This window comes from Trachurus trachurus (assembly GCF_905171665.1).
Source record: "Trachurus trachurus genome assembly, chromosome: 14".
Taxonomy (NCBI): Eukaryota; Metazoa; Chordata; class Actinopteri; order Carangiformes; family Carangidae; genus Trachurus; species Trachurus trachurus.
The window spans coordinates 21,648,846-21,671,465 of record NC_139903.1 but is presented as its reverse complement, the minus strand read 5'-3'; the positions used below and the strand labels follow the sequence as shown (position 1 = coordinate 21,671,465).

General features: G+C 42.4%; 1 protein-coding gene across 1 annotated transcript in view; it reads right to left on the bottom strand.

Moving 5' to 3' along the window:
* Positions 1 to 22,620, bottom strand: part of gria4b (glutamate receptor, ionotropic, AMPA 4b) — a gene marked incomplete at both ends in the record, with an annotated part of 113,263 nt that overhangs the window by 5,632 nt on the left and 85,011 nt on the right. The window contains 4 exons of the mRNA XM_083986058.1: positions 1,231 to 1,345; positions 5,062 to 5,309; positions 6,082 to 6,280; positions 17,020 to 17,393. Of these exons, the coding sequence (XP_083842184.1) occupies positions 1,231 to 1,345; positions 5,062 to 5,309; positions 6,082 to 6,280; positions 17,020 to 17,393 (936 nt within the window). The remainder of the gene's footprint in view (positions 1 to 1,230; positions 1,346 to 5,061; positions 5,310 to 6,081; positions 6,281 to 17,019; positions 17,394 to 22,620) is intronic.

Genomic DNA, 22,620 nt, shown 5'->3' with positions numbered 1-22,620 from the left:
GTTTTCTAAAGAATGTGACAGCTCTCTCCATGCTCCGGTGCATCGACAGTGTGGATCAGTACAGTACGCATACAGTAAAACTGACATCTAGTGTGACATACAGTAACGTATGAACATGCCCTGGGAGCATCTGAGGTGACAACCAGCGTGAGTGTGAGCCTTCATCTGCAGTTGCAACGCATAGCTTAGCTGCTGTAAAGACCGTTAGTGCTGCGCCATGCCTTGTTTCTGTCATGCTGTATCCCTCAGGCTACGCCTTAAGTTTCTACCTGCGTGTCTCTCTCTCTCACTCGCTCTCGCTCTTTCTCAGAGATTTATGTGTGTGCGTCATATCAGCCAGCCTGCTGTAATAACAGAACAGTACTGCCAGCGTTATAGAAGGGTGCATAGAGACAAAGAGAGGAGGGGAGGCTCCCGGGCTGGTGGAGACTGACCTTACTTCCCGAGTCCTTGGGTCCACACTCCCCTTTATCGTACCACCATTTGTTTTTCAGTTTGTCTAAGACTCCTGCTTCACTCAGTTTCAATACGGCAAGGTTTACAGGCGTTCTTCAAATCACGGGGGTGGGGGGTTGGGGGAAGGGTAGGGTGGGGAAAATAACATAAATAACATCATAGGACATGTTATTTTATGTTATTCAATCAGAAGAAGCCCAACAAGAGCAACTCAGTACTCTTCATAAAGTGACGAAGCCGGGAAGGGGCCCCACTTATCGCTACATGTCTCTTTGCTCGTTTGGTCAGAGATAGTTGTTTGCGATGGGGCGTTTGGGTTTACTGGGAGTTGTTAAGGGGGGAGGGGGCAGAAGCTAACAGACATATATGCATGGGGCCCCGGCTGCATCGCTTTTCTGGAACAGGCACATACTGCCGGGACCTTTATTTGAACAAGTACGAAGGCTAGTACTGTCAACCCAAGACTATTGGCTCACAGGATGTAGTTTACGCTTTAAAACCCAAGATGGCACTTCCATCGTGTTCTGTATCTACATTAAGCAGGCCACCAATGATGATGCCGTCACCTAAGGTCAAATTTTCAGATCACTTTACAGCAAATATTTTTGCTTCGACAGTACTCGCTCTTCTCTCAGGATTTAAAAAAAACGCCATTTCCTAAACAGCGGCGTTCTGTCACCAGCATCGACCCGGCAGATGCCCCTGTTGCCAGCAAAACACATTTCTGTTTTACCCGCATTAAGGTCACATGGGCATAGCGACATAGTGGCTAACCTTCTCGCCACCGCCTCCGCTGCCACACTCTCCTTTGTCGTACCACCACTTGTTTTTCAATTTGTCCAACAGGCCTTGCTCATTGAGTTTTAACACTGCCAGGTTAACTGCACTTCTTGAAAACGATAAAACATATTTGGTGAGAGGGGTGAGTATGCTGTCCAATTTGGGAGGGAAGGAAGAGAAGGGGGGGAAGGGAAGGGAGGAGTAGCAGTAAGAGAGGGACAAGGGTGGAAAAGTGCATTAATGCTCTAAACAGTTAAATCCCAACCCTGGACCTGAATACACACTGAGCACAAGTCTCTCTCCGGTGTTGTTAACAGGCGGCTGAGGAACGTCAACAGGAAGTATCAAAAACTGCACTTCTTTGAATGGCCACTTGAGGCCAGCTTTGGTCTCTAATTCCCTCCTTCATACCAACTTAGAATGATTTTTATATAATTCACTTGTTTATAAAGTTATGTGTAATAGAAGATATGGCCACTTTGAATGACAGTTGAGTGAATGTATGCTAGCATGTAAGAATGTATGCTTAAAGGGACAACGAGGAGTTTTGGAAAGCGAAGTGTCTTCATACTACATTTACCATGAGCCTCCGCGCGCACGGTGAAATTCTTGGACCGGCGCAAGACGGATGTCTTGCCAAGAATGTTTTCATTCATCAAGAATTAAAGTCAGAGGTTCGAAGACGATCAGATAGCGTCGTAGTTCCGACAATTAACGGCGATTCGGCTGCGTTATTCCCATGACCCGCCGGGCAGCGTCCGCGAAACCGAAAGTAAGGAAACGCTGGTCGGCTCGCCCAGCATTTCCACCATTAATTAAAATAACAAAATAACGATAGAGACAAAACGATATAGGATCGAAAATGGAGCCATTAACAAGTGTGGGTAGCGTAGATTCATCCACATTAACGTGATACTTTTTTTATAACCAAATAGAAACTCCTCGTTGTCCCTTTAAGTCTCCTCTTTATACATTGTTGATTTTTGGTTTAGCTGGGAATTTGGTGCTGCCACGATGGCAACAGTCGAGCAGCCCACTCTGAACTTTAAAACTGCTCTTCAGAAGGCTATGTGTGTTGTAACAGAGGCTATGTCCATCTTTATCTACAGTCTATGACCCTAAATAAAAAAAATGGAATTTACCGGTAATAATGTTATACAATATAAGTCACTACATCACTACCTTTACACTATTGTTTATGTTAGTTATGTTGTCTGAGGAATATAACACAGAATGAGTTTGCGGTGTAAGTATGTAGATATTATGTGAATATTCAAAACAATACAGTTTAAAATGAAATCAACTAGCAACTTTAGCAGTGTTAGCATTAGCTTATACTGGATATCTAGTGACAGTTGATATATTCCGCTAGGGACGGTTGTTACTTTGGCAGAGAAAATCCACCGTTATGAACTGACTGCTTCAAATGTTGTGCAGATTTTGATATGAACGTGCGCTGGATTGGAAATCTTGACATAAGGACGGTAATTAAGGGGAGTGAACTTCAACAATAATTGATTGATACTATTGGTTTAAGACAGTGGTTCCCAATTTAGCAGTATAGGCACCTAAGGGGCTGTAAAAAGATCGGAGGATTAATAAGATGGAAAAGAAGATGAAAAACATATTTATGATGCACAAACTTTTCTAATCTTTACTTTATTTAGCAAGCAGTGTGTGGCTCTTTAAAAAGGCAGTGTCATCATGTATTAAGTGAACTGCCATGGAATGAAGTGATAACACACTCGTACTCGGCAGACGATGATTTCTCAATGCTTTGGTGATCCTCTGACTTTTAATGAGGCTCCACAAACAGCTTTTTAATTAGCCAGTGAAATATCAACCTGATGAATCCTCACAAAACCTTGAACAAACATTCATGGTGTCAAGACAGTGACTCTAACTGGCTTTGGTTATCAAATACATTTACTTTAAGTGCCACCATCTGGTCCAAAGGTTGGGAACCTCTGGTTATATGAAGAAAAGTCACTAGAATCTTCAACAGCATGAATATGGTAGATATTAAACCATTACAGAATACTTTCCCCATCCTAAAGCATTAAAAAATATTGGCTATAAACGTCCTTAATTAAACACTTGATACTTAATTGAGTCTGCTTTTGGCATAAAATTTGACCAATTTAAACATTAAATATTGGCACAAAATGTTGGCAATCAGCACCGTTGGTCCCAAAACAGCGACCTCAGCCAGCGCTTTAAAAACAGACACCCCCAAATAATTTGGACCTGGTTTACACATGTATACAGTCTATGTGCGTCAGCCAATTCAAAGCTCAGTGGATTTCTGAGCATTAAGCTGTTCTGGAAAATCATGATTGACTTGCATTAAATGTCTATGAAAAGAGGTTTTAAATAAGTGTGCATCATAATTTCACGGGTTCTTTTGAAGGCTGCAGTAGTGATGTCTGACGATAGTGGAGAGAGAGATTTGCCTCAGCGTGCATTTTGATCCTTTTAACGTATTTGTATCATTATGAAAAATAATAATAATGTAAAAGAACAACAACAGTAATTAATGGAGATGGATCAAAAACACAAAGCAACACAGCCAATATTTCAGTTTTAAGCTCACAATGTTGTTTTTGAGGAGCCAAGTGAAATGAGCAGCCTTGACCAACCATGCTGCCTGCTCTTGGTGTTGCTGGTGTGTTTCGTCGCTGATATCCGGACAAGTGACTGACAGAAGATGATAATCCCCAAAAACAACAAGATGGAGGCCCGGAGAAAGGAACTACCGTGATCTGTCAGGGACTCTTCCTGGTCAAAGCAGTGGCTGAAACCTGGCACCAGCTTGGCTGCAAAACAAACCAGTAGCTGCTCTGCTGTTCGACTTCAGACTTGACATGGGCAGAGGAATTTACAGAAGACAACTAACAGGGTTTGATTTACTGGCTGTGAGGAGTTGGCTGCTTTCGGAACAAATTACTTTCCTTACTTATTTACAAAAAATGAAAACTTTCATGTTTGTCTATTGCTTCCAATGCACTCTCCACTTGCGTATGATGGATGCTGCAGCACAGTTGCTATGAATTGTGGAACAATGTGGGGTCAAGCAATCATGGAGCTGTAACTGTTACTTTGCACATACTGTACATACGAACATCTGTGCAGTTTTGCCTTTAGTATATTTATCCATTCCCTCGAGCGAGATCTTGCCAGCAGGCTTTTGATCGATGAGTGTGCGGATTGAAAGTGCAACTCCCCACAGTAATGACACTGTATTCTCTGGCAGGTCTGTAAATTCCACTATGTGCGGGAGGCAGTGACAGAGTCTGGCAGAGTTACCCAGGGCTGAGCATTCAGATGGCTCCCAAAACACTACTTCAGTCACTTGGTTGAAAAGAAAGAACCAATCAACTGTGAAGGAAAGCTGGAGAAGCATTAGCTAAATATAACAAACTAATTACATTTGCATATAAAAATGTGGATGACTGTAAAGCTTTTCTTTTTTCTTTTTTTTCTCTAAATAGCACATTTTCATTTACCAGAGCCTCGAGCATGCCATTCCAACATGTTTGCTCAAACGACAAGCACAAGCACAAAGATTTACCTGGTGTGTAGAGCTGTGAAGAAACAACAAATGAAATAAAAACCACCCCTGCGTAATCACAGTAAGCGCCACATGCATGCAACAAACACAGATGTCAAAAAAAGCCACTAGCTCTGCACTAAAACAAACAGGTAAAAGGCCCCGCCCACCCACACCAAGCAGTAAGTGGAGACAGAGATAGAAAAGGCGGCACACCAGGGAAGGTGGAATACCATAACAACACGTATGACATATTGTTACACTATTCCACCCACCTTAACTGTGAACCCTTGGGTGTGGCTACTCCGTAGCCTTTGGAGTCCAAGTTGCCTCCCACTTTCATTGTGTCGCACGGCTTGCGCTGCTCTGTGTACTCATTCATTGTGGACTCCAAGAGGAAGGCGTATTTCCCTTTGGACTTGCGGACTCGAGCCACGCCTTCGGCCGTGGTCTTGGTGAAGACTGTGGGCTCGGCCGACTTCATGTAGCCCCACATCTTCTCGTAGACGGCGATCTTTGACCGCTGTGGGGTTATGAGGGGGGTTGGAGGTTGAAAGGTAAATGTGATGTGAGAGATGGAAAAAAAAAAAACATGTCCACAGACAACAGCAGGTAGACAGAACATGGAGCATCAGTTCACAAGTTGGTGTTAACGTTTACTAGGTTTCATTTCCCCATTTTAATCTCATTGAAGCCAAGGAACAAAAGATCAATTATATTTCCGATAACTGCCTCTACGACTTACCGTGGCTGGTGAGTCAGCTGCACTTCTACATGTTGGGTATTTTAGTCCTTACATTGTTAGGTTCACCCAAATATCGTGAACAATGTTTCTTGGGGTATTTACATACACATTATATATACAGACATTTTTGATTTTACTTGTTCAGGCTTTGCCACACGTCTCCGTCCTCACAAAAAGCGATGAAGGAGACTGTAGAGAGTGAAAACTAGGGTGAACAGACCCAAATACTCCACCCAAAAGAACCACTTGAATCTTATAGCCTTGGGAGGTGGTGACTAACAGAGAAACACAGAGGTTGTGGTCATGCAGACCCTGTTGTCCACATATATAGGAGGTATTTTCTTGTATTCTAAAGAAAAGCCTTTGGTATGAGTCTTTGTATGTGCACATAAACTGTGCATAAAATGATGAGAAACTGACACTTTTCTATAATATAACTGACATGGCTTCAAGCAGCCGACAGCTGAAGTTGTGCTAACTGCTCTAAAACCAAGGCTTGAACCTGGTCTTCTGGGAGTGGACCATTAACCCCCGGTAACGACAGACTCACCCTGAAGAACTCTTTGGTGGAGCCAGAGTCCAACGTGCCGTAGGCGATGTCCGTCTGCTTGGCCAGGTCCTCCGCACTCTCGATAGGCGACACCATCCTCTCCACAGTGAGGAAGGCAGCCAGGTTGGCCGTGTAGGACGAGATGATGATGAGGGTGAAGAACCACCACACCCCACCCACGATTCGCCCCGATAACGATCTAGGAGCCGGGGGGGAGGAGGAGGAGGAGGAGTAGGAGGGAGGTGAAAGAAAGAGGAGTAAAGGAAGCAAAATGGGAGCGGAAAAAACGTAAAGAAGGCAGTGACAGAAAAAAGGTCATTGGGGTTGTGTACAAGGTAAAATTAGGAAAAAGAGGAGAGGAGAGAGAGGTAAAGAAAAAAACAGAGACTACAGTCAGCATTGGAAAATATTACACAGTGAGAGAGTCTACAGTTACAATGAGTTATGACGGAGTAAAGCATGAAGAGACTGGCCACCACTGTGGACACCAGGATAATGCTGACTTGTCACCACAGGGTGGAGCTCTGACAACACTCAAACCCACCAGAGCTGTATTTACCCTTCATTAGTGCAGATTGCCTCATAAAAAAAACCCTCTACATGCTTGTGTTGACCGGGCTATGCTACAGAAAATGTACAACACTTCTGTCCCTTCTTCCAGAACACCGACACCCACCCTCCCACCCCCTTTTCCCCTCTTTTTGTTTATTGGCGGGATGAAAAGAGCTGCAGGTCCCCGCGGCCGGCGAAGCGAGGGCACTGTTCTTTTCTTGTTTGTTCGCTCGGGGGAGACAGATAGCTCGCTGCTCAGGAGCAGCGGAAGGTCGTGAGGAGAATCTTAAACCATAAATGCTGCATTGAGGAGAACAAACAAGATCTCCCCTCGGTGCAAATCAAACAGCAGAGGATACAAAACCCTCAGGCCTCCGTGTCAGATGGAGAGAGAGAGAGAGAGAGAGAGAGAGATGGGGACGTGAGGAGGGGAGGAGAGAGGCATCTGCAACAGTCAGTGTGTTTTCCTGGCTGGTATTTCCAGTGTCTCTCATTGCAAATCTGGCCATTCTCCATTGTTCCAAATACACAAGGGGTACTTTGTTCTCAGCGTCCTGTAATGTTGCATTGCATGTGTGCACACGGCTTACGAAAAGGGTGGTAGCATCCTTTTTCTCTGCACCAGGCACCTTGATTACCTGCACCTACAGAACGTTCAGAGGAAAAACATTTAGCGTACGTCAACTCGCTTCTTCTGCAGGAGCGTCACCCCCCAAAACCACAGAATCACTGAGGAAACCTTTGTTTTCTCGCTCTGTGCTGATGAAAGTGCTCGTGGCGGCTGAGGCAACTTCCAATAGAGAGGAGCTGCAGTAGTGCATGTCTCCTCCACACACACACACACACACACACACAGCGAGCTTTGCCCATGAAATAGACTTACTTGACGTATTAACTCAGGATTTGAATACAAATGACTTCCGTCTCTTTCTCTCCCCACACTCTATTTGCCTCTCCTTGAGACGATTGAGAGCATTTCTGTGGCTTTTGAGCACAGAGAATTTAACTGTAAAATAATGACTAAAGAGGTGGAGGGGCGTGTGCGATAAGATGCGTGGATGGGTCCCATCCCCTCTTTCCCCCTTGTCTGGCTTATTTCCTCTTCCTACCTGCTGAAATCCCCTCTGTCTCTCTATCAGACCGTCTGCATCTCCCCCTTTCATTCTCATTTTTTTCTATGGGAGCAGAAGTGGATTGTGGGGAGTGTAATAATGGGACCAGAGGAGGAGTGTCTCTTTGCCATCCTTCCAACCCCTCTGAGCTGTGTGTTTCCTGGCTGATACCACTGACTCTGATCCACAGTGACACACTGCTGTGTCTTGATGAGCCTGCAGTAAACACAGGGGATGGGGGAGGGTGGGGGGAGAGAGAGGCCTAGCAGTGGGAGTTTGTATAATTTTCAAGCTGCATCTGTATCTCCAGTGTGTTTTTTAGTCTCTATTAACCTTGAATTGATGACGGCAATGCGCAACGCTAATGCATTCCACATAGAATAATAACAGCATAGAGCAGAGTCACCGCGGGTTAATCATTTAAGACCTACACAGTAAATATGATTGATTTTCATTCTCTGCCGATAAGATGCGTGATGCAATTTATTTAAGATTTATTTTACATTATTAATTAAGATTATTTTACTAATCTCAGGGCCTAATTTTGTCTGATGGTGCTTTATAAAGGGTGGATTCAACAATCAGCAGCTTATGCAAGAACCACTTAGTCTACAGGAAATATCTATGGTACGTTGTATTCTTTTCTACTCCACTGTGTTGTGGAGATTTATTATCTTGTGTTTGTGGCTGCACAGTGAGCAGCACCATCTCCTCACAGTTAGAAGGTACTAGGTTTGAGTATGTCGGCCTTTCTGAGTTTCCACACTCTACTTGCCCATGAGTGTGAATGTGAGTGTGAGGTTTGTTTGTGTTATGTTTCAACCATGTGATAGACAGGCTGCCCGGGGTCCCGTCCTACCCGTCCTCACACAGTAAGAGTTAGGGTACAACGTGATGCAGTGACGTAGATGCTATATCGACACTTCCTACCATTGCAGCCCAACTGTTTGCTATGAGAGTAGTTTGCCATACTCTGTGATTCGTTACAGAATTTGCACATTTTTCTGACATCTGACACCGTCACTTTCTATATATGCTATACCACTGTTAGTTAGTTTATGGATTATGAGTATACATATTAAATGTATGCTATTTTGATTGAAAAACCATGACGCTGTCCATGGTGCTGAAGTAACAAACATATACTAGCACTTCATGTGATGTTGAATTATCTCTGAAGCAAATATGGCATAGTAGCTGTCACCTATCAGCATGTATGAGCTGCAAATTTCTTTCTATTATTCCTGAGAAGTCCTGACTGTGTTGAAAGAAAAATCTGATTTAAATGAAGGGTGAAAATTAGCTGTAGGTACCTACTTACCTCCCACTGTCTGTGCCATGTGCAAATATTCATTAGTGGTTAGTAATAAGTTTGTCATAGCTTGATTAAGCATGTAACATGCATCACATAACTCCAATCTAAACTGAGATAATCCAGGTTATATAACAAAACACTGGCTGTGGGACAATGTGAGGGGAACTGACACAAAATAAACTACAGTACACTGATCGATGAGCTCTGCCAGGGCTTTGGCTTCAACACCACACCTGAGACTAAGACCAGGTCACTGATGGTTTTCAAGACATGTGTGGACAATAAAAATACAAATCTTCCTTTGTACTGAAGTGGTCTGTGTGGAATTACCACCAGTGAACCTGAGACCACCCCGAGGAAAACAGTGACCTGCTTTCTTTGATTGCTTAATGCCCAAAACTATCATCATCTCAAAGACATTTTGCAGTAAAATACACTGATTTCATATGGAACAGTGCACTGTGTATTCTGTAGCATTTAAGTATAATTTAAATAAATCATTAGACAATACTCAAAAAATAACAAAAGTTTGGATGCACACGGTCAGTAGACATTTAAAAGTTTTGGTCATGTACAACATTTGCTTCTCCAAGTGTGGTCCTTACCAGTGTTTTTGTACAATATGAAACTCTGTAAAAAAAAAAAAAAAAAAAAAGGAAGAAAATCAAAAAATGTTTCACTGCAAGACTTGACTGTAATGATGTATGAGCTGAGTTTTCCCACAAGTGGAGGAAACAAGAAAACCAGATGGGGAAAGTATTAGAAGAAATAAAGTGGAAACAAAACAGAAATTGGCTCCAGTGTTTGGGGGAATGGGATTCTCTGCAGCAGTCCACCACGCCTCAGGGTATAAAGAATACTAAATGTAGAAAAAAACATGAATAATTTCAGTAATTATACAGCAATTAGTCAGCACTTCTACTCTACTGGTAAACGTGCCTATGCTAAATTAATTTGTATTTATTAAATGGGGCAGGAGAAATGGAAAATGGCTGGCATGGTGTGCAGTGCACGTTAGCTAGGTGGCATTTTTGATCTGCAGCTATTTATGTAATTAACCTCCGCAACAAATGAAGTGAACTAAGTCACACTGGAATATCCACATGCAGTTAATCAATGTAATCTATTAAGTTATCTGAAAGGTCTCGTGTTGTATAAAGGTAGATTTTCATTTCATTATAAAGCAAGTGTAGATTCTATATTAATAATGTGAACATTTTAAATCTTCAGTCCAAAGAGAAAAGCACACAAACCATATTCAAACAATGAGCCTCAGAACTAGCTGTCAGGACTTCCTGTAACTTAGTGATGTCACTGAACTCGTCACTGCCCTGAAATCTGCTAAATCGTCATTACTGAGTCAGAAAACACTCAGCCTAGAGCTTCCTCTCCTCTGATTGGCTCCCTGATCTGTTTTCAGAGCTGAAGAGAGAAGCCTGAGAGAGGAGATGTAAAACTACACTGAGGTGGATTTGGGTTATTAAAACACACATTAAATGAGTAAAAAATTGACTTTTACAGAGAAAAAGCATCTTTTCTACACCAAACCAAAAACATTGTTGTGGTCTGTGGCAACGTGGTGATTACTCCCACTGAAGGATGATGGGAAAAGGTGGAAAAAATAATGCACAAGATATCCTTTTTTTCATCTGATGCAACTATGCAGCTAAAGAAAAGAGGGTGGCTCAGGGTTGAATATTTCACACCGTATGTGCGTCATATATTGTAGCTTCAAAGAACCATTGGAACAAACAGCATATGGGGTATTAGAGTACGTATACTGTGTGTGTTTGACACCGATACACAGTGTGGAATAATGTTTATTTTCTCAATCTGAATAAAAGCAGCATTTAAAGGGAAAATAAGCTTCAGGAGCTCAAATGAAATTTCAAGGACAAAAAGCAAGATGAAAGCAAAGAGAATCTCATCTCAGGATTAAATATAATATAGGTTCATGTTAGTATTGACCAGTCAGCAAACCATCTGACACAGTGATGTGAGGTAACAAACTTTAAAAGCACACAGCTCTCACTCTCTGTTTCCCCTCTTTCTATTTCCTTTGATGTAAAAAGAAAAAAAATACACAGAAATAAAAAGCTGCTGTCAGAGATGATTTGGTGCAGAGTATAGATGTGCGTGTGGAGGTTTTCCACGGGATTTGAGGAATGTTTGTGGGACAGAGAGTGAAGACAACATGAAGTGGAGGAGGTGATAGAGTGAAAGACGTGGAGACAAGGACAGACAGCTCTGACCTTGAGCTGAGCCTAAATAAATGAGGAGGTACTGGTCTGCTCCCAGGGTGACACCTGGGGCGACCACACAATTTGACTTATTCATAGAAGACAATCTGTCACTGTAGATGCCCTTCTCTACCTGTCTCCACATCCTGTCATCCTGTCTCCCTCCTCACCTCGGATACAGCCCTGCTATAAGATTTTAAATATGTGTGTTACTGTAAATGAAAACTGAAAACACAAGGGTGCTTATGAGAGTTGGGTAATGTTCATTTACACCACTTTCTCCGTCAATACAGCCAAATATTCACATCATAATTTTCTTTTGATCGCTGTTAAGCTACGGACAGCGATCCAACACTTCCTGCTGGTTCTTCACATTAAAAGCCAGCCAGAAAACGGAGGCTAATCTTTCAGATGGATGGATGGAAAAGATGGAAATAGGAACTAAGATTGTTTTTTTTTTATATATAATATAAAGCTGTTTCTCATGTAATGTAGGTCTGGTTCCTTTACATTATTTGCAACACTTCAGTATTCTGTTCATTCAGTATGTCCACCATGAATCTTTTGTGTTCTACTGTTTATGTTTAACTTTTAATGTGGGATATTTTCATGAATAAAACTTCCAACAGCTCAAAGGTAACACCTGATGTGGGGTCTTTCCAGAGAAAAATAAAATCAAGCAACAGATAAAAACAATGTTTAACTGTCAACATTTTTTCTAATCTTTATTTTCTCCTTGTGAAACAATGTAGGCTTAGCTTCAATGGGCTTTAAATGTTACTGAAATAAAACAGTCTTTTAGTTAAACTACTCCCAAAAAACTCTCACACAAGTGCTCCAAGTATTAAGGAGGTCACAAGCAGGAAGTTTAAACCACATCTCTAAAATGTTTTCATAAAGGCTACACAAATAACACTTCAGTGGGAAGCGGAGATGTTTTTGATGAAAGCTGCCTCATTAAGCACTTACTCCGACAATATCAAAGCAGGAAACATTAGCTTGGCTCTTCTTGACTTTGATATAGCCATAGACCAAGACTGTACACAGACGCAGTCACAGCCTCTAGCGGTGTCCATAATTTGCAAGAAGAGTGCGACAAATCAGCCGAGTGTGAGGAAGGACAAGGCCTGCTGACATAAGCAATAAGCGATGCAGCAGAACAGCAGCGTGTCAGCTGGATAACAAAGCTAATTGGCAATGAATTAATAGAATAATGGGAATCTTGCAGATAGGCCACTTGAAAGTCATCTCTTCACCTAGATTCATGACTGAAATTAAAAGTTACGCTTCATCTGCGGCTATCAGGAACTGTGCCATCAGTTCGCACACACTCCGGGGCTAATCAGGACCAATCAAGCCAATCACGGCCTCCTCATCCGCTCGCCAGAGATGTGACGACTTTGACTCAGCGGAAGAGACAAAGACAATCCGTCTGATGGCGACGAGACGGAAGTGGCTGAAAACACCTGGTACAGCCGTGACCAATTACACTGCGTGGAGCGTCGGGTGCCGGTCTCCACGCTTCAACTGATATTTTCTGAATTAGTGATGTGACGTCACAAAAGTCTCAAGAGGAAGCACTAGAAAAACTTAAATTCTGTTCAGCTGGGATTTGTAGTCAATTAAAGAGACGATCATGTCACCGTTTCATTTAAGCCCCCTTCTTCTCCTGTTTCCACGGAGACATTACCATCAGAGACCGGGATATTAATCACTGAATTAATTATTATGGGTTGCCTTGAGGGAGCAGAAGGGGGTATTAACCCTTATTAAGAGAGAGGAGAGAGGGGAAGATGTTCTGTGCTTTTTCAACCTCTGACTTTCCCGTTGGAGCAGTGTCATGAAATGAGCAGGAAAAAAAAGAGGTCTACATGAAACATGAAACATGGGAGAACTACTCTCTCATACAGGACAGAATCACATGAGGAAATACAGCTACAAGTACTACGCCAAAGAGTGGAACGTAAAAATAGGGCGATCAGGGAGCTTACACTGTGGCTGTCCAGTGGTAACTAACATTATGGACTGTCTGTAAAAGGCTGTAACCTTTAAATGTTTTTAGACCAAAACAATGTATCAAATGGCAACATACAAAAGAGTAATTAAGTACAGTATCAGCTCGTAGTTAGAAGTGTGGTTTGCCCTCATTTTCAGATGAAAGCTTCTAAAACCCAGTGTAATTTACAGTATGTAGCAGTGACTCTATATGATGATTGATTAATCAGATAATTTGTAGGCGTCTTCTGTCCAGTGGAAAGCCATTATCACCACTGTGACTTTGGTTAATGACTAGTTTTTTTTTTATTCATATTTAAAAAAAATAATTTATCATTTTATTTATTTATTTTGAAAAATAAGATTGTTTTCCACAAATGATAAAACACTGGCTTATAATTTTGAATTATTAAATGCTAGAAGCCTGAATTTCTGCCAAACAAGACACTGGGCCTTTTTAAGGAAACTTGTTAAAATCTTCTCTCTGATGCTGACCATCTGTGGAGAAACCTGGCCACAAAAAGAACTTTACAGGTAGCCTGATGTAGACGCTGATAACGCCACTGATCATTTACCTCCTCTTTACCAGGTTGCGTTTGTCAGGTTTAAATAAATATGAAAACTGTTTGAAAGGACCAATACCTGAAATCATTTGTATTTACATACTTATACAACTCATTTGTGCTGGATGAACATGTGGAATACCAAAAGTTTCAGAGAAGAGGAGTGAGTTTCCAGCGTCCGGCCGTCTCCCGACTGTAACCCCCTGAGCGAACACTGCGGCTCTCTCGCTGGATTCGTCCCATTCACCTCTGCCCTTGTCACTCCCTCCGTGCCGTCTAATCTCCCCTGTGTGAAGGGATTTGCATGTTGCCCTGTCAGGCTAAACTGGAGTGGAAGCGCTCCTGAGCTCCGGGGCTCTGTGCTGATGGATTGGGAGAGGCCCATGGGATTAGCGGTGACAGGTGGAATGCAGCGGGGACCACAGCCAGAGACAGAAAGGGTTGAAATGTAGACTTTTCATTCGAATGCCGACATTGTTGTGCGGCTCTCAAGTCCTTATCTTTGGTATACAGGCAGAGATGGTTATGGTGACGGTGGTGGTGGTGGTGGTCTGCACACATGTGAACAAAGCGAGTGTACTTCTTAAATGAGTGTGCTTAATTACAGTCACAAGGCCAACTACAGTCTCCTCTATAGGTTGCTTACGTGAGGCCGGGCTACAATTTCGAAGGCGCTCTAATGTACCTCAGGATCCTCCATCTTGTGTGTTTCTCTGTGCTCCTCTGGTGTGGGGGAGGCTGAAAGATACAGGCGGGTTTGGTCCTCCTTTCATCTTCTCAAATCTTACCAACTCTATTACAGTATAAGATCCATAAGGGCTTAAAGCAGATAAAAGAAGAATTATATAAAAGACTTAAAATAACTATAGGAGCCATTTTATCAGTAGCTTAAAATAACCCAAACAATCCATCTGCTGGAACTTTAAGCTTGACAAAGCCATTCAAACAGCCAAGAGAGGCTTCGCGGACAATGAGAAGCCATTACTGTAAGAATAACAGGCTTTACCAGTCTATGGGTTTCACATTGACGGGAGATGTCAGCGGAGAGTATGTCACTTTGATAATGGACATGATGCCTGATCTTTGATTGCAAAAAAACAAAGACTCCAAGGCTGGAGAGGAATACAGCCACACAATAAACAGCACAAGTCCCAGTTCTCCATCCTTTTTCCGCCGTCCCGAAGCCCAAAGGGCTGCTCGGTTTGGGTCTCGTAATTTGGACAAAGGTGGGAGAAGCCACAGAGACGGTGAAGGACGACACGTTGACAGTGTCTTCTTAATGAAGCACACAGGTTTTCAGACTGGAGCAGACGGCTGGTTCACAGAACAACGGTCGCTTAATGTAACTGGAGCTCAAACACACAGACAAGTACAAGTGTGAGGCCACTACGGCCGAAGCCGACAGACACAGAGACAACCTAATTCCCTTACAGGCAGACGACACAGTGTGGCCTATGCAAGTCAGACAGTGAATTACAATATGGCCGAAGAGGAGAGAGAGAGAGAGAAAGAGAGAGTAAGACAAAAAAAATCAATACTAGTGGAGACGCTGTCTCTCTCTGTCTCTCTGTCTCACTCACACACACAACAGATAAACCAATGAGAAGCTACTATACACATACAGACACATGAGACAGCTGCTTAACAACACTAAACATGGTACCTGACACTTAAAACCTTTATTGAACCACAGTCCCCATGCAGCTAAGTAGCACAATGTGCAGTAACTTACTTAAATGATACAAACAGACTACATCTGCTGAGATGGTGTTCACTGCATCACCAGTAGCAGATGAAACAAACTGAATAAATATTTTAGTTGTTATTTAAAGGAACAGTTCAACTGTCAGAGATGAGAAGACTGATATCAATCTACTGTCTGTGGGCTGGGATGTTAACTTAGTTTAGCTTAGCTTATTACTCATTTAATCCATCCGTGCATTCACACAGCTATAAACACAACAGTTTGTGCTTTTCAATTTCTCAAAAAGACAAAGTAATGCACAGATTACACAAACAAGCTACACTGTGTGTGTTAATTTAGTGTTAGACTGCTTTCAGTCTTATACAGTACGTAGGCTCCATACTTACAGAGCTTTATATCAGTCTTCTCATCTAATTCCCAGAAACCACAACCATATTTCCTAAAAGGCTGAATTCTTGCTTTAAACACTTTATGGTCAACACTCAAGTTCAGCAGCAACTAAGTTATCACATAATAAACTGTTAAGTCAGTAACGTAATATGTTATTGCACCCAAAGAGCAAAATATATCTGGCCCATACTTGGACCACAGTCTTATTTTCTCCTGGCCCAGTGTAAGCCCAAGTCCACAGCCTGAATTTGGCTCATATAGCCTACCACATGACTGTCAGATGCTACTTCCACATCTGGACTTACTCTGCTGCAAACACAGAAAATCTTTTGGTTGTCAGCCAATATCAGGGGAAAACAGCTGGACTATGCCCAGATGTGGAAGGATATGGGCCAGACTCGGGCCGAGGACCGGGGCATACATGGGCCAGAAGCTCCATTTTGATATTTGGGCACATATACTGTAAGACCGTTATGTGGTTATAGTCGAAACGAACAGTCCCCATTATAGGAAGATCTCCATGGTTTATAATGGAACCTCTGGCTTTAATGTAAATATCAGCTGTGACTCAAGCGAAGGACACACTACACAACTGTTGGGACCGTGGGAAAAAAATACACAAAGACAATCACTCATGCTACCTGATCCTCAGTTGAGGACCATTTATACTTCATACTTTGTATTTGAAAATCAGAGGCTACTGCTACTGCGTCAGTGACAATTTAACATTATTATCCACATCACGACAAACTAATGTGTTTTTCTTTCCTCTTCACTGTCACAGACGACTGCTCATCACAGGGGGGCGTCAAAGCTTGTCCAGTTTCTGCTTTATTTTTGTCAATCAAACACGTCTGAATTAATGATGACTGTCTAAAGTGAAATTGGCAGGTGAGGGATTTGAGTACTGAATGCCGTCTGTCTGGAGACTAGCAGGCAGTACAATCCAAATAGACACGACGGCACACTGAGAGTAAAACTGGCCTCCAGGTCATGTAATGTGTCCCCAGCCTGAGGAGATAAAGACGAGTAACTTCTCTGATGGTTGAACCAAAGTGGGGCTTACCTGGGGGAGATGTCACAGCCCTGCTGCATGAAGGCGCCCAGGGAAAACCAGAGGGAGTTGAAGATACCAAATTCATTGGGGGGCTGGTCGCTTGGCGGACCGTCGGTGCCCTCTTCGGGCTCCTCGGTGTGCCATTCGTACGGGCTGAAGCGGCTGACCAGGAAGAGCACCACGCTCACACCGATATAGGCAAACACGATGCACATCCAGATCTCGTAGGCCAACGGGTCCAGGAAGGAGAACACCCCCGGTTTGGATTTTTGGGGTTTCTTGATCATGATGGAAATGCCCAGCGACATGAAGGGCTTGGAGAAATCAATCACCTCCTCCCGGACCAACGTGATAGTCAAAGGGGCCACAGCGATTTCCGCTTTCTGTGGGGAATGAAGAGGGATTTGATTAGGCACCTGAACGAGCCTTTCTGAGAGCAACTCTAAATCCCAAATGATGACAGATAAACAAATGCAAATGATGGATCATCTCTCTAAGCTGTACCACAAAACAATCAAACGTCATTTAGTCACAGATATGACATCCCGAAGGCCAACAGCTAGCCAGCCATCAGAAAACAAAACAACAATTACCCCATTTCTTCTTCTTCTCCTTCAGCTCGTGTCACTTTATCTGAATTTCTCCCTTGACTGAACAAATCTCAGAGCGATCAAGTTTAGACGGCAGCTGAATACATCTCAGAGTGATCAAGTTAAGACAGAGGGAGAAAGAAAAGAAATTGAAAAAGAAATTCTGAAACCCTCTCTAATGCCGAGAGGCTTAGCTGAAACTCTCGGGGAATCAGCAGGGAGGATAAAATAATGTGTCACAGAAATATGCTTACAGCAGAGGAAGGCAAAAAATGGGATACAGCCACCTCTGAGGTCTGCAGCTGTGGAAAAATGCACACTGGCTTGCTGAAAATCCACAAACCAGATTAAAGTTAGTGACTTAGCAACACTTGTGTGACCTTGTCTGCCTGGCTTGGGAGCAAAAGGGCTTAATATCAGCAAGAATTTAAAGTTTCATTACGACCATCTGACACTTAAGGAGGTGGGAAAAAGGAGAAAACAGGGGCGACAGAGAGAAAATGAAAGAGATTTAAGTTCTTTCATCCTCAGCAAAATGCACTAAGATGACAGCCTTGGGGCATTTAGTGTTCGCTAAAATACATGGCAGGTTAAATGGAGGCAGGGCTTTTGTGGTAGTGTGGAGCTTTTCAGGGGAAGCCAGGAAGAAATGAATGGTCTCCCGGCAAAGTCTTAGTCGGGAAAGTGCTGACAGCTTCCATGTCCTCAGTCGTTCCCAAGAAGACTGTAGAAAAACCTACCAACTTCCCCTCTGCCCCCAATCACACACTCCGTAGTGTCCCTCCTGCTATACACACAAGTGCCCTGCATATATTCTCAAACACACATTTTGGTATTACTATACTTGTGACAACCTTCCACTGAATCTGCCATTACTGGCTCCTCCCACTAAAGCAGCAGTCCCCAAGATGATTGCGATCTACTGCTAAAGCTTTAAACTTATAGAACAACAATAGAAAAACTAAGTCCATCCCTGGGGGGAATGTGTTCACTGCAGTCGATGGAGACTTTTTGGCTCTGTTACTATAAAATCTGTTTGTAACTCATGTGAACGAATGTAAGCAACATTTCATTGAAGCTGCAATTCTACCCTCAACCACATTATGGGTTGCAAATGGCAGATCAATGGTAAATCCATACTCCTACACAAATAGATCAATAAATAAATTGGTAGTTCTTACTCAACCATAAAGGCTTGTATTTTCCATCCAAAATGTGAAAATTTGAAAAGGAATTTCTTTCTATCTTGGTGAAAGGAAATTAAGAATATTAAGAATAAAAGGCCACAAGCATTTATTTTTTGTTGGAATGATAGTCAATATTTATTTAGAGCTGAAAAGGTGACGGAAAAACCCTTAAAACAAGAAGCTGTGGCTGTCAGACTCTTGTGTTCTTGGTTACATTCATTTGAGAGCTGGGGTTTTGTTATACGGATGCAGTCAGGGCAAATAAAGAGGCCCTGAGCTGGACACACAATCTGGGTTGTCTTTTTTCTCTTGTTGGGCAGTAGGTAGGTATTGGCTTTCACTCAGGCTGAGCTCAGGGATCTTTGGCTGAAAAAGATTGGTGACCACTGCTCTAAAGTAAAGCTCAAGGACTTCTGTGGCAGATTCAGCATTTATCTATTGAACCCACTGTGGATCTTAAATTCAGCTGGTAACGTGTTCGCTCCTTTTCAAAACGGAGGTCAATACTCCAGCAACATTTGTAGGATATAGAAAAGTGTTATTCTCAGGCACGTTACAGCCTGTGGCCCCGATGACCCTGATGAAGGCCACAAGCCAAAAGACCTTTTGCTTTTCTCCTCTCTGTAAGTAGGTGAAGTTCAGAGCAGCAGAAACCTTTCCTCTGCTTCTACTCGTTTTCAAACAGCCAAACAAAAATGTTCAATACCTCCACATTTAAAGCTTATAAGAAACCTTGAGCAGCTGATAAATGGAAAACAGATTTCTGCTTTTGGCAAAGCACAGCATCCATACTTTTCCAGTTAAGGGATTTATATTTAAGTAATTTCGTCTCCCAAAGCTTCTGAATAGGAAGCGTTTCTGCTCACAGAGCTTGTTAAAGAGACAAAAATAGCAGAGAGTACAGCTGCACTCTTTGTTCCTTTGTGTTTTACCAAGCTGGTCAGTCTTTACACCTTAAGTGCACTGTGCTGCTTGATGAGTCCTGACACATCCTGAACTGTGCTCTCCTCTCTGCAGTCGACCTCACAGTGAGTCACTGCAGCACCAGAGAAGTTCAGGTGAGAAAAATGCCACTTAGCCCATCATAGAAAATAGGACAAGAAAAACGTTTCCTGGGCTCTTTGTTTCTAAAATATTGTACATTTTAAACTAATTGTTGTTACTGTAACTGTTGTAATCAGAAATACAGACTAAAGATGTCAGACATTTATTGATAGATTTTATTTTTTCATTTTTAATTAAACCCTTACTCAGTGCTTCCTAAACCACATCTGACCATGTTACAATATGGAAGTCAAATAATGCCTTCACGGAGCACTATTTATTTTAATGATAACATTCAAAAATTCAGGAGTGGAAATGTGGAGGAAGTATATTTTTTTCTTTTTTGTCTGATGGTTAAGAGATCACTTGTTAATTCCCAATCTGTCTGTTGAATCTTTCCCCTTAATCAATTTAATTCTAAAACATTTTAAAATATCTTAAAATATGTCCCTATTTATACACACATTTTTAATGATTGCATGTAATGTTTTCCTAAATTTGTAATGTTTTGTTAATTTTGCAAGTTTGATAATCTTCTGTATTTTTCCTCTTACAAAGATGCTCTCTTTCTTCAGTCTAATGCCTTTATAGGATCTGACCATCATCCAATACAAGATTGTTGCATCCTGTTTGATTGCACAGGGAGGTCGGCAGCAGAGAGACTTCCCAACCTCTCTCCCTGAATCAGACCATCACCTGCAAGGTTTTATAAGAAACTCCTCCACACCCCCGCTTCTCCACTTTAACCCCTCCAAAAGCTCTGCTCTAATGCCACACTAATTCCCCCTCTTCCTGCTTGGATTTATACCACCAGAGACTGCTGGCTTGTTTACACTTTCATTTTCAGGTGGTTTTGATCTTAGATTTATCTACACAACAAACAGCACAACACAAAGGTGCTGCAGACAGAGAACTATTGTCTGCACAAAGACTTGTTGTCCAGCAAAACCTTCTGTAAACGCAATATTGTCCAAACTGCAAGACATCTTGAGTGTTTTAGAGATGCAGTTATATACAGTAGTATCTTATTATTTATCCCAACACATCCTCCATGTCTGCTTGTAGCCTTAGTCAGTTCTGAATAATATACATAATAATTTACACGTACAGCAATACAACAGTGATGTCATACTCAACCATGATTTTTCTCCCTCGAACAGAAACATTATTTTCATTCACCCTTCTTTTTTGCATTTTTTGAGCTTTTTTTCCCAGCTGAAGTAAATTAATGCAACACCTACTGCAGAGATATTTCACATTAAAAGTGTTAAGTGCCAGCTTCCTACTGGTGTTTTTAATTTGAAACATCTGCAGGAAGTGTTGAGTTCCATTGATGGTCGTTTAACGGCAATCAAACAACACTAATGGGCCATTCGAACATAAACTCAAATGCTGGAAGACTGATGGGCTGCTGCGCTTTGTGAATGGGACGTGGAGTTGCAGCCCGGCTCCGCTCACTCAGCTGCAGATTTGAAATCATAAATACATGGAATAAACTTCAGCAATCCATTTAATAGTTGTGTGGGTGTTTCAGCCTGCTGTCCCCAGAGCCACGCTGCTAGTGTAGCTAATCTAAAGCAGAGTGGTGAGTACAACATGACTGTGTGGTAGGGTTGGGCCATATCCAAATGTTGATATTGTTAAACCTCCTCAACATTTTACCGCGGTATATGGTATTACCGTGGCCAATAAAAAATCATGTTGTACAGCTCAGAGTCAGCAAAATGTCGTTCAGAAAAGGAATAGCCTACCAAACACCAAGAACAAGAATACTGAAACAATAACAAAACATGTACATTACCAACATGAACAACTTTTATTAACAACAAATAGATGAGAACAAAATGTGGATGGCCCTGCGCTCTATACGCGTGACTTTCCGTCTTTTCCTCTCTCTCTTTCTCTGAGCTGTCCCATGACGACGTCACGTCCATCAAAACTCAACCACACACATGTAGGTGCTGGACATACACTCATTATTGAGGCAGTAAAATAAATTATATTTAGTAGGTAATGTACCAGGCCCCTATGAGTGCACTGCAATTTTTTTTAATGACGTAATGAAACTGATACCATTTCTATTTTAAGATACCGCGGTATAACATATTACCTTATTACCGCCCAACCCTGCTGTGTGTTTCTACTGATGGAATTGGCGCTGCGAAAATGTACTGTAGTGTACATTGTGCTCTAAAAACCACGTGAACAACTGGAGAACTGGAAGGTTCTTCACAGCATCGGAAGGGACATTAAAGTAACCGTCGTAATGTAAACATATAAACTTAATGTTTATTATTAACTCATTGAGCGCCATTGACGTCCATAGACGTCAAATGCACCTTTCTGCGGCTGGTAAATGGGGACGCTGTCGCGCACACTGTGAGTAATTTTGGGGCTTCTGGGATGCGTAGAACGAAGAAGACTGTAGATCAGAGCAAGAAGTGAAGAAGAAGGAGAAGACGAGCGCGATCGGTACGGAGATAAAAAAAAGTTGGAAAAAGTTTCTATTTCTAGAGAAAAACGACGGGCAGAGCCTGGAACAAGTGTAACGTGGAGCTGGAGGGAAGCTTAGCCACGGATCATGAAGTGATCGGAGGAGGCAGGAAAGGTAATCAGTACCAAAATGCCGAAGCGAAAGCGGATCGCAGAGTCAGTTTCACCGGTTGCTGTCTGAAACCGACGTGACGACGAACCGAGAGATCAGCGCGGTGCGTCGCTGCCGCGGCCGCGTCCAGCACAGAGGCTGAAGACGCCATGACGTCTCCCTCCCTACTTCAGAGACGATGCAG